This window comes from Pipistrellus hanaki (assembly GCF_964339955.1).
Source record: "Pipistrellus hanaki genome assembly, chromosome: 2".
Taxonomy (NCBI): Eukaryota; Metazoa; Chordata; class Mammalia; order Chiroptera; family Vespertilionidae; genus Pipistrellus; species Pipistrellus hanaki.
Window position 1 is genome coordinate 101,115,803 of NC_140504.1, and position 13,513 is coordinate 101,129,315.

A 13,513-nucleotide genomic window follows, 5' to 3' on the forward strand; every position below is an offset into this window, starting at 1 on the left:
ATCCAGAATGTTATTAGAAAGCTCCAATACCTCAGTCAAAATTAACAAAGTAACTGATTCTACTTGCCTGAAGAATAGAATAAAGCTTCCACCGATAGTAAACATGGGCTGGTGTCTGGTTTTCAAATAAGAATCTAAAATAAAACAAACATCAGATTATTTAAGGTGGAATTGCATTCAAGTAATTATTATCAAATGAAAAATACCTGCCTACTTAGTTCTAAATAAAACCAAAAGCAAAGCTCACTGAAGAGAAACTCCTATTCATGTTATGTGCCATCTATATCCTTCCTCACCCAGCCCCCGACTGCCTTCATGACTGATATTAATACTCACAAGGCATATATGAATCTTGCTAAATCTTACAATTGTATTGTTCAATAAAATGTGCCAGATACTGTGTCTGACAATAAAGATATTTTCCCAAGACATAATTTTAAACAGTGTTTTTTTTAAAAAACTACTTAAGAGTGTTAAATGAAATAGGTATAATTTTGATTCATTCACACAAAAAACCCCCCCACACATGTTAAATGAATGTCTTAGAAGATAAGCAATTTCCTATAAACCTCATTTATCCTACTATATATCACTTATGAAAAACTCATTGAAAAGCATAATGAAATGCATTTTCCTCCTAGAGAATGCTAAAAACAATGCTTTTTTATTAACTAAGGCAAAATCAGATGGAAAACTGACCAAAATACATTCTAGTTCAATTACTAAATCTGCCTTTTCATCTCATTGCAAAAATAACCTGATACTTTTGTAACTTTATTCTTGGAACTATATTAATTCCAAAAATGAGAAGTACTTTAAAATTCATACTGATTATAAATGAAATGTGGTAAAGCATGCAATGGAATATATTTTAGACTTTAAAGTAATGAAATTTTGACAAATACTACAACATGCATAAACCTTGAAGACATTTTATTAAGTGAAATAAACCAGTCACCAAAGTACATCTGATTCCACTTATATGAGGTACCTAGAGTAACCAGATTCAAAGAGAGTGGAATGGTGACTATCAGAAGCTAGGTGAATCAAGGAATGGGGAGTTGTTTAAGTGGCATAAAGTTTCAATTATGGAAGACAAAAAGAGTTTTGGAAAGGAATTACTGGTGATGGTTACATAACAATGTGGACATACTTAATGCCACTGAACTGTACACTTAAAAATGGTAAATTTTGATATATATGTACTAGAGGCCTAGTGCACGAAATTTGTGCACTGAGATGGGGAGGAAGGGGACCCTAAGCCCAGCCTGTGCCCTCTCGCAGTCCGGGAGCCCTCAGAGGATGTCCGACTAAGCCGTCAGTTGGACATCGTTAGCCCTGCCACAGAGGCATTGTGCTCGCCAGCTATGAGCCAGGCTTCTGGCTGAGCAGAGCTCCCACTGTGGGAGAGCACTGACCACCAGGGGTCAGCTCCTGAACTGAGCATCTGCCCCTGGTGGTTAGTGCATGTCATAGCAACCGGTTGCTCTGCCATTTGGTCAATTTGGATATTATCCTTTTATTATATAGGATTTTAACACACACACACAAAAAATGCACACCTGAACATGGGATTGTTGATTTCTCTGTTCATAATCATAGCTTCAAACATTGGCCCTTCACGTACAACAAACTCTATCATTCGATGTATCAGGGCGAGCAAATTCCTACAACAACAACACAGTTAAAGAAAATGGATTCAGACCTAACACTATATAAAACTACACTTGACATGTTACTATATTGTGTAGAATAAAATTATTCTGCTAATACAGAATTTTATACAAAAAAAGTAACCTGGAGCACGTTAATGCCTTGTGCATTAAGAGGGAGTGAGGACAGGGGGATAGGGGAAAGGGTGGGGGAGGAATGGTAAAGGAAGGGTAGAAAATCACAACACAGCTTCATAACAATAAAGATTTAATTTTCTAAATGCAAAACATTAAATTATGAATCACAACTAACTAAAAGCTGCAAATATATAGTGTCACTAGTTTAGACCTTACATGTTATCACAATCATCTAAAATCTTATACACTATCTCAGTTTTAAAATATTCTTAAACTAAGCACTTTCTGTGGTGTTGAAATGTTATGTACATGAGTATCACTTATAAAAATGCCAAACTATTTAACAAATTTAAGGCCTGACTTAATAAAAACTCTAACTCCTGTGCTTTTCTGGTACACATATAGCAGATAGAGTTTTTATTGAATCTAACCTTTAATGAGACATCTCTTTGGACCATACTTTAAACTACTTCACACAATTCATGACATATATAATTCTGCCTGTGTATTATGAATCAATGAAGCAATGGGTTGGGCTCATAGACAGTCTTTATTTTTAAAATCTGTAGCTGGGTTCTAAAATCATACCTTATTAGACTCCAAATAGAATTTTAGACATTGGTTATGATGTCAGACAAAATGACTCAACTTACTATAAGCTACTCTTGATTTCTCATTCACCAGTCCCCAGTATAGAATTGGCAAATAATAATTGGGAAAAGCAAAAAGATATTGGCTCTTGGTACAAGGCATATAAAAATTACAGCTTTAGCATTCCCAGCTCAAATCAAGAAATTAAGTTTATGTAACTGCCAGAATATACATCTAGTTATAGAATAAGACAAATTTTTTTGCTCTAGAATGTCTGATTCAGAGAACATGAATAGTAATATAATTTATCTCATGCTTATTATAATTATTTTCTCTCAGTTTTCAAACAAACCTACTTAAGTGGACACTAAAATCTCTACATAGTGGGTGGGGGAATTTTTTCACCCCCTAAAGGAACCTAAAAAAGGTAAAAAAAAAAAAAAAAAAAAAAAAAAAAAAAAAAAAAAAAAAAATTCTATGAAGGTTTAATCTTTCCAAAGGGGAACTACGTACTTATAAACTATTGATTCAACTTTAAATTGTTAAAACAAAAAGCATTATTTAATTTTAAACCTAAGTTGTTTTTTCTTTCACGGAAATATTAATTGCTCTACAAATCTGCAGTTCCTGATTTCCAAATGAAAATGAACATATTCTCAGATCTATAGTTAGTGCAAAGTTATGATTCAGTTCCAAAACTCCTACTGCTATGTGTCAAATTACAATACAGGGAAATCTTATGTGTCACAATATACAGTATAAAGTCACTTGCTAGGTGGATAAATGCTATACATTCAGAAACTTATATGAATTAAGTAAAAACTAACTTGACTTAAGTATTAAAGATAGATTTAAAAATGGTTTAGCAAGTTTAAAACAAAGGATTCGTTCTAATAGTGTGTCAAGATATTTAGCAAAATGTACTCAAAACTTTGTTTACAAAAAAGCTGAGCCACATGTAAAGCTACTACTTAATATATGCTTTTTGAATGCTACAATATACTTTCCTGTGAATGATTTATCAGTGGAAGAAAAAACCCACTTATAGTTTTAAATAGGCTTGTAACTGATAAAATTTATTTTTAGAAAATTTAAAGTTTAAAAATGTTGCATATAATTATTTAAAATCAGAATCTGACAATTAGTTATTTCTAATTTGAACCCAACATTATTAAATAACTGTAATCACACTCTTTTCCTTAAGATTGTGTTTCTTATTTTAGAAGGGTGACTTTACTATCAGAATGAAACAGTGTAGTACAGAAAGGTGATATATTTTAAGTGTACTATTTTATTTTAAAATGGTAATTATCTTATTCTGGGCAACAACAACAACAACAAAAAAACACACAAAAAAAAATGTTTCTCAGTTATAATAAAACCACATTTATTGCAGTTGATCGTACCAATGTCTGGTCAAAAACTGTATACTTTCCCAATCCATCCCATGATGTTTTCCTGGTCCCCCGCTGCCGCAGACAGTTCAGCTGGTGTTGCTCACCAAGGCCAATGTCAAAGAGAATTTGGTATTCTTTTGTGTTCATTTATTATTCAACCAGTGTTGTGTTCCTGTGTTTGGGAAAAGGCTTAACTTGACTGAGCAAGAGCATACCTACAGCATGAATTCTTCTGCTTCAACATTATGTTGAAAAGAAAAAAGAAAGAAAAATAAAAGAATTCCAAAAAACTTAATCATCATTTTAAAAGTTCCTAATAGGTTTAGTGGTCATGAAACGAATAGGAATTTCTTCTTAAATTCAATCAGAAAAAAAAACACAAAGCTATATCTTCAATAAGGAAACTCAAACTAAGGTTGCATATTAAACACAGAAACAAAGAAAAATAACAGATTAGGTCAAACTAGAAAGTTATCTAAGATTTAAGATACATTTAAAATCCTTACTTTTCCATCATAATAATCTAATGCAATTAAACTAAAAATACCAGATCAAATCTATTAAACACATTCTAACTACCAAGCTATAAAAATCCTTACAATGGTAACAAAAGCAAAACAGATAATGACGTAAAATTACACAGTATACTTGTTAGTTAAATTTCACATATCCCCCAAAAAAGTACTGGGAAGGAACCATTGCTCAGTCAAGATATCACCTTTTCCTCAACACCATTTTTTCTTTTAATTCAGAAGGGGATATTGTCTATATTTAGATCAGTAATAATAAAGAAAAACATGTACCTTTCTGTTGGGATAACCACTTTGACTATGGCTTGCGACAGAGTCTGTATATGAAGTCACATCAGATAATAAACATAGAATATGTGAGTATTGTTAACAAGTAACAAGCAAAAATATACATATGCAATGAAAATACTACACAGCTAATCACAAGTTTTGCAGGCAATCACTGCTTTTGAACTAATTATACACTAAGCAATTACATAAAATCAAATGGATGTGTCCAGTGAACAATAGATGTTCACCAAATGCAAAGAATCAGAACATTCCTGTCAGAATGCACATCAATGCACTGAATTAGGTACTACACTGAGAATTATCAGATAAAGATTTTAATTTGTGAAATAATTAACTTTTGCTTCTGACCATAACAGTTTGCTACTTTGTTCCCAAGCCTTTAAAACCAGCCCTGTCATTTTAAGTTCCCAAGCCTTTAAAACCAGCCAGTTGCAAACTCATAATGCAACCAACAAATTCTTACAACTTGAAATTAAGTTGGTTTTATGTTGAATTAAAAAAAAAAAAATACTCACCCTTTGCTTTTACTAGAGTAGTTAATGTTTTTAAAAATCACAAATGCTCTCAAATATTCTAATACCTCATATCTTGAGAACTATGTTAGCTAGCTGCCATCCAAACAGTTTAGTTATTTAGGTGGTATTTCTAACTGAAAAGTCACTAACTAAATACAAAGTATCACTTTCTCAGAACAAAGTAAATTTATGTATTGTACTTAAGCAAACCAGGATATAAGAATGGACAAATAAGGAAGTGGGGGGAGCTGGACTTAATAAGTGGTCAAAAAGAAATGGTAGCCACAATAAAAAATAAAATAAAAAAAGGACCTAGTATTTCAAACAGGATATCCATGGGCTAAGGCAGGGAACACACATCTACTTAAGAACTGCCAAACAGAACTACACATTTTCTATATAATAGTTGAAAAGAAATACTACCAGATTTAGTATTTACAAATATATGTGCCCTATGTACATTTTTTAAAATTACCTTCTCAAAATCCTCCTTGTTTTTAGGTGGTGGTAACATGGGAGCATTGGGGTTTTTTAACCGCTCTCTAGGCTGCGCATTAAATGGCAGTCCTGATGGAGGTGGGGGAAGCGTATGTTCCATCATAGAAGGCGGAATGTATATTGGATGTGGAGGAATAGGCACAGCTTTTCCCCAACCTAACTTCATTTCAAAAGACATAATCATCTTTCCTACAAGAAAAAAAAAGAAAGATCACCTTGGCAATAACTCACAAAAGAAAATAAAAGATTTCAGGGATTTAAATGAATTTTTTAACCTTTCAATTTCTGGTCCATTTATTTATCCAAAAGCTTTATATCATACTTTCCAAAACCAAAAAAAAGTCTGAATTCTATAAATGAAAAGTAAAAACCTTCTTACCATTTAAATTTTTTAAAGCTCTTTCAGCATCTCTTCTATTCATAAAGGCCACAAAGCCACAATTTCTCTCCCTTGCTCTTTCTTCATCAGTTCTAGGCCACATAATTTTCACACTGGCTAATGGTCCAAATCTTCCAAATTCTTGGCACAGCATTTCTTCATTCATCTATTCAAAGGCATAAGAGTTTTTTGAATGCCAAAAAGGGAAGAAAGAATTCTACACAACAGAGAGCAAAGTAGTTTTTGCAAAATGAAGAGACATATTAATGCTACATTTTTTTCATTCAAGCACTAGGACTGCTATACAAATAAAATCCTCCCCTTATGGGGCATTCCCAAATCTTTTCATATTAGACATTCACTATTTTATGTAAACAAGTAGTCTAGGTAAAGAGGCTGAGTGGCTAGAAAAATCAAAAGCACACCTCTACCTCCCATTTCTCCTTTGGAGATCCCTGCATCTAAAATAAGTCTGTTTGGGCATTGCTGAATGTTTTCTCAGGCAGCAGTAATTACCACATTTAGGTTGAGGATTTTTTATTTATTGGCAATGAAAGAAAGACAAAAAAATCTCATCACCTTTTCTTTTTCCAGCACCCAGCTACCAGTGTAATCAAGAACAGAGAAAATGCTAAATATGTAATAGGTCCCAGAAGATGTATAATTTTTAAGAAAGAATATACTCTTTATATATATATATATATACATATGTATAATTATATTATAAATCCCTCACAATATAATTAACACTGATGTGGGAAAAAGAATTAACATATAAAAGACAGCTGAAACTGGTTTGGCTCAGTGGATAGAGCGTCAGCTTGCGGACTGAAGGGTCCCAGGTTCTATTCCAGGCATGTACCTTGGTTGCGGGCACATCCCCAGTAGGGGGTGTGCAAGAGGCAGCTAGTCAATCATTCTCTCTCATCGATGTTTCTAACTTTCTATCCCTCTCTCTTCCTCTCTGTAAAAAATCAATAAAATATATATTTAAAAAGAATAGCAAGACAATTCAGCCCATACCAGCAAGATAACTTTAAAGACTACTTCTATCAAATTTGCTTACATCATATTCTTCACTTTATTTTTTTTAAAAAATATATTTTATTGATTTTGTACAGAGAGGAAGGGAGAGAGAAAGCTAGAAACATCGATGAGAGAGAGTCATCGATCAGCTGCCTCTTGCACACCCCCTACTGGGGATATGCCCTTGACTGGAATCGAATCCGGGTCCCTTCCGTCCCCAAGCTGACGCTCTATCCATTGAGCCAAACCAGTCTCGGCTTCACTTTATTTTTTTTTACTGATTCACAAAGCAGTTTTCTTCAAAAAAGTATAAAAGCATATAAACCAACATTCATTATACTTTCCTAATATTACCTGTGGATTAATATTCCCAAGGTATAAATTAGTAGTGCTTGGATCTCCCACGTCATGTGACCCAGGTGCATAATCATCGAGAACTAAGCAAAGAGCAAAATTATAAAATAAAAATTATAATTTGAAAAACACAAGTTTAGACAATTTTTATTAATTAAAAGAGCAAAAAACGGTATTACCACCAGATGATCTATTTCTTCTTGAAGGCGCATCCACTTAAAAAAACAACAACAATTATTAGTTTTCAGAATAATCAATCACAAATATAAACATTAAAATAAATGTCACTTACTGGAACGCCGCTGACCATCAGAATCTGACTGAGGAGGCTCAAATCGACTTAACCTGCCTTTTGTTTTATGTCTCTCATCACGCTCTTCTTGAATTCTGTTGAAAATATTTATAATCACCAATAATGAGCCAAAATTTGTTTGTTCACATTTAATAAAAACAGAACTTTTCCAGATATTACCTTCAAATAAGATTAGAGACCCTCAGCTATAACAGAGTTTTGAGAAAATTTCTGATATATAATCAATGAACTACAACGCCCACTTTGAAGGTGAGGAAGAAATTCAACATTAAAACCAAGAATTTGTTCTTTTTTGGCCAAGTCTGACCATTTCTTATCCCCACTCTTCAGTAACTTTTGTTTCCACTGCAAACAGGACTCCGGACATTAATTAATTTAATTGCATCCACATAATGCAAGCAACCCAAATGCTGGATGATACATTTTCAAACATACTCCACAAAATACCACTATAATATCTCAAGAAACCTCATGATAAACCAGTTAGCAGTAGCTAACTGGTATGCTCCATACTTCATACCTGTCCTCTTGTAGGTATCAGCTCAGTATACCTCTGATAGCCATTCTCAGGCCTAGTAAACTTACTGTTTCAATTCTTCTTTGAAGAGTTCCAAATTGCTTTTTTTCTTTTCTTTCTCCCCTTTCTTCAGTGGCTATGAAGGATATGACAAGTTATACTTCAAACAAAAAACGGTTAAACAAAACCAATGGTTCAATAATCATTTTAAATAATTTTTACTTTAGTGCCATTATATTTTAATTGTTTAAATTAGAATGAATGCTTCGATTATCAGTTTCCCTTTCTGATCTCTCAAACTAAGTATTTAACAATTTTAAAAACAAACAGGCTGGTGATTGTGGAGGGAGAAGAGTAAAGGGAGTTGGAAGAGGATATAGAGGTGATAAATGATGATGGGAAAAAATTAAATTAAACCTTAAAAATAAATAAAAACAAAATGATAACTATCAGTCTTAAAGTAAAAGAACCACTAATATTAGCCCTCAAAAGTCTGCAATAATCAAGCCTGAGTATTGTTGGAAGAAGTAAGGCAAAAATTTTTTAGTAAGTTCTTTTATTTTTAATTTACTGACTTGGAGTGGAGGAGAAGAGAGGAGTATGTTGTTCCACTTATTTATGCATTCACATTCATTGGTTGATTTTTTTAATGTGTCCTGACTGGGGGCTTTGTGGGGTGTGTGGAACCCACAACCTTGGGGTATTATTAGAATGAGGCTCTATACAACTGAGCTACGAGGGGAGGAAGAGGAGGTGCAAAAGTTACTGAACTTCCATGAACAAAACTACCAAATATATGCACTCTTCAAAACAATTACCTTGGGAGAATATGAATTACTATCTTTAGACTTTCTTTTGAAAAATTATTTAACAGATGAAACAATTACCTTGGGAGAATATGAATTACTATCTTTAGACTTTCTTTTGAAAAGAAGAAGAAACAAGGTAATTGTTTCTCTTCAAAACAATTACCTTGGGAGAATATGAATTACTATCTTTAGACTTTCTTTTGAAAAATTATTTAACAGACGAAATGATATTGTATATAGAAAACCCTAAGACTCTACCATAAAACTACCAGATTTAATAAATGAATTTAGCAATGTAGCAGGATACAAAATCAACTCCCAAAAATTGATGGCTTTTTTATAGACCAATAATGAATACTCAGAAAGAGAAACTAAAGAAATAATCCGATTTACCATTGCAACAAAATTTTTTTAAATATTTAGAAATAAACTAAACCAAGGAGGCAAAACTATAGAATATTGAAAAAAAGATATAAAACAAGACATAAACAAGTGGACGAATATACTGTGTTCATGGATTGGTAGAACCAACATCATTAAAATGTCCATACTACCCAAGGCAATTTACAGATTCAATGCAATCCCCATTAAAATACCAATAGCATATTTCACAGACCTAGAACAAATACTCCAAAAATTTATATGGAATCAAAAAAGAGCTCGAATAGCTGCAACAATCTTGAGAAAGAAAAAAGTTGAAGAATCACAATACCAGATTTCAAGTTATACTACCCACCATAATCAAAACAGCCTGGCACTGCCACAATTACAGGTATATAGACCAATGGAATAGAACAGAGAACCCAGAAATTGACCCAAGCCACTACACTCAATTAGCATTTGACAAAGGAAGCAAAAACATACAATAGAGTAAAGACAGTCTCTTCAATAAATGGTATTGGGAAAATTGGGCAGATATATGCAAAAATTAAACTAGACCACCAACTTACACCATACACACTAATAAACTCAAATAAATAAAAGACTTAAATCTAAGTCAGGAAACCATAAAAATCCTAGAAGAAATCATAGATAGCAAAATCTCAGACATCTCTCATAGCAATATGTTTACAGATACATTGCTTAAGCTAAAGGAAACAAAGGAGAAAATAAACAAATGGGACTACATCAAACTTAAAAGCTTCTGCAGAACAAAAGAAACCATCAATAAAACGAAAAAAGAGCCCATTGTAAGGAAGAACATATTTGTCAATGACACATCTCATAAGGGGTTAATATCGAAAATATATAAGGAACTTATACAACTTAACAGAAGACAAAAAAAGCCAATAAAAAAAGTGGACAAAGGACCTAAATAGACACTTCTCCAAAGAAGGCATATAGATGGCCAAGAAACATGAAAAAATGCTCAGTCACTAATCATCCAAGAGATGCAACTCACGACGACAATGAGGTATCACCCCACACCTGTCAGAATGGCTATCATCGACAAATCAACAAATGACAAAATGCTGGTGAGGATGTGGAGAAAAGGTAACCCTAGTACACTGCCAGTGGGAATGCAGACTGGTGCAACCATCAGGGAAAACAGTATGGAGTTTCCTCAAAAAATTAAATATGGAACTGCCATTTGACCCCATGATCCTACTTCTAGGAATATATCCTAAGAAACCCAAAGCACCAATCAGAAAGAATGTATGTACCCCTACCTATGTTCATAGCAGCACAATTTATAATAGCTAAGATCTAGAAACAGACCAAGTGCCCATCAGTACATGAGTGGATTAAAAAAGCTGTGGTACATTCTAGGCAGTTGTTAAAAAAAAAAAAAAAAAAAAAAAAAAAAAAGAGTATCTTACTCTTTAAGATAGCAGGGAAGGACCTGGAAAGTATCATGCTAAGTGAAATAAGTCTGTTAGAGAAAGACAAGTATCACTTGATCACAATCACATGTGGAATCTAAGTAACAAAATAAACTGGTGAACAAAGTGGGTCTAGAGACAGAACCATGGAAGAGAGTGGGGAATCTGAGGGAAGATGGGGGAGGGTGGGTAGTTGGATGGTAATCTACTAAAGACCTAATATACACATATGTATAATCCATGGACACTTACAATAGGGTACTGAGGGCCTGGGGCTGGTGGGTTGGAGGGAGTCAATAAGAGGGGAAAGGGGACATATGGAATACTTTCATCAATAAAGAATTATTTAAAAAAATATAGCTGTGTGTGTGTGTGTATGTGTGTGTGTGTGTGTGTGTGTGTGTATAAAGTTGCATGTAATAGAGCTAAAAAAAATTATTTTCAAAAGTGCTTTTAGAATAACCTTTTATAAGAACCAAAATAATTCAAAGGAGGATAGTCTTTTTAACAAATAGTAACAGAACAGCTGAATATGCACCTGCAAAAAAGATGAAGTTGGAATTCTACTGCACACCATGAACAAAAGTAGGTGTATGGTTATAATACAATAAATGAAAATACAAGAATAAGCTGTTTTACATACCACAACTGTAAACCAACTTTTGCCCACCACTGAATAAAAAATTTCATTCAACTGGTTCACACACCTAAAGGTAGGAGCTAAAACTATAAAATTCTTAGAGAAATACACAAGAATGAATCTTCATGACCTTAGGCAACAATTTTTTAGACATGACACCAAAAGCACCAATGGCAAAAGAAAAAAACTGATAAACTGAACTTCAAGTAAATTAAACTTGTATGGCTCAAAGGACAATATCAAGGATGGGCAAAAATAATCCACAGAATGGGAGAAATATTTGCAAATCATATAGCTGATACAAAACTTGACTCCAAAAGTGTAGAATATTCTTATAATCAAACAAAAAAAAGGTAAATAATCAAATTTAAAAATGGGCCAAGAATCCGTAAAGACAGTTCCACAGAAGATTATAAATAAATGATAAATATATAAATGTTCTGCATCTTTAGGAAAATGTAAATAAAATAAAAAATACAATTAGGTACAACTTCACACCCACTAAGATGACTATAATAAATTTAAAGACAAACAATTTCAACAAGTGTTGCTACAGATATAGAAAAATTGGAATCTTCATACATTGTTGATAGAGCTACTTTGGAAAAAGAGTTTGGCAGTTCCTCAAAAAGTTAAATAGTTACCTTATAACCCAGCAAATCCACTTCCAGGTATAGATAAAAGAATTGAAAACACATGTCCACAAAAAAGCCTATATGTGAATGTTTATATTAGCATTATCCTATATAATAAAAGCCTAGGTGGCGTCCCAGGACATCATCACAAGATGGCCGTCATGATGTTATCACACTATGGCTGTTCCCACGTCGTCACAAGATGGCCACCACAAAATGGCCAGCAGGAGAGAGCAGTTGGGGGCAACCAGGCCTGCAGGGGGGAGGGCAGTTGGGTGCAACCAGGTCCGCAGGGAAGGGCAGATGGGGATGACCAGGCCCGTAGGGGAGGGCAGCGGGGAGTGACCAGGCTGGCAAGGGAGAGCAGTTGGGAGCAATTGGGCTGGCAGGGGAGCAGTTAGGGGGTGATCAGGCAGGCAAGCAGGCAGGTAGGCGAACGATCATTAGGAGCCAGCAGTCCCGGATTGTAAGAGGGATATCCAACCGGGATTGGGCCTAAACTGGCAGTCGGACATCCCTCAAGGGATCCCATATTGGAGAGGGTGCAGGCCAAGCTGAGTGACCGCCCTTCCCCATGCACAAATTCCATGCACCAGATCTCTAGTTTTACTATAATAGCCAAAAGTGGAAACAATCCAAATGTCCATCAAGAGATAAATAGAGCCCTAGCTGGTGGATAGAGCAACAGCCCACAGACTGAAAGGTCCCAGGTTCGATTCCAGTTGGGGGCACATGCCTGGGTTGTGGGCTTAGTCCCCAGTGTGGGACGTGCAGGAGGCAGCTGATCAATGATTCTCTCTCGTCATTGATGTTTCTATCTCTCTCTTCCTCTCTGAAATCAATAAAAATATGTTTAAAAAAAAAAAGAGAGAGAGATAAATGGATAAACAATATGTGATATATCCATAATATGGAATATCATCAAACCATAAAAAAGAATGAAGTACTGATATATGCCACAACATAGATGAACCCATTATGTAAGAACCCAGACACAAATGGCTGAGTGTTTGTGTTGTATGATTCCATCTGTGTAAAATGTCCAGAAATGACAGATCCAAAGAGACAGAACATATATTAGTGGTTGCCAGGGATTGGTGAAGACTAAAAATAGGTATAAAGTTTCTTTCTGGAATAATAAAAATATTCTGAAATTAGAGATCAGTGATTGCTATACAACTAAAGATACTAAAAATATAAAATCACTGAATTGTATACTTTATAAGGATGACTTTTAAATTATATCTATCTAAAAAAATAATAAAAAATAAAAAATAAATGATATCTATCTACCTTCCTACATAAAAAGCTTACCCTCAAAAAATAAAAACTTTTATAGCATTGAGGATACTTAGAAGTGTCACTAATTCTGGTAGTAATTCCAAATAAATTCCAAAAATGTACC

At 34.0% G+C, this 13,513-nt stretch overlaps 1 protein-coding gene across 6 annotated transcripts in view; it reads right to left on the reverse strand.

The window, feature by feature from the left end:
* Nucleotides 1-13,513, reverse strand: part of U2SURP (U2 snRNP associated SURP domain containing) — a 70,042-nt gene that overhangs the window by 30,478 nt on the left and 26,051 nt on the right. Inside the window, exons 7-15 of one of the 6 annotated variants that reach the window (XM_084875927.1) lie at nucleotides 8,270-8,337; nucleotides 7,664-7,758; nucleotides 7,554-7,586; nucleotides 7,372-7,454; nucleotides 5,992-6,157; nucleotides 5,590-5,801; nucleotides 4,582-4,625; nucleotides 1,563-1,667; nucleotides 68-134 (exon numbers count right to left, since the gene is read on the reverse strand). In XM_084875927.1, coding sequence (XP_084732053.1) covers nucleotides 68-134; nucleotides 1,563-1,667; nucleotides 4,582-4,625; nucleotides 5,590-5,801; nucleotides 5,992-6,157; nucleotides 7,372-7,454; nucleotides 7,554-7,586; nucleotides 7,664-7,758; nucleotides 8,270-8,337 — 873 coding nt within the window. Of the gene's footprint in view, nucleotides 1-63; nucleotides 135-1,562; nucleotides 1,668-3,787; nucleotides 4,558-4,581; nucleotides 4,626-5,589; nucleotides 5,802-5,991; nucleotides 6,158-7,371; nucleotides 7,455-7,550; nucleotides 7,587-7,663; nucleotides 7,759-8,269; nucleotides 8,338-13,513 lie in introns of those variants that run through there. The other 5 variants (XM_084875925.1, XM_084875926.1, XM_084875929.1 and 2 more) reach the window with 5 other exon arrangements.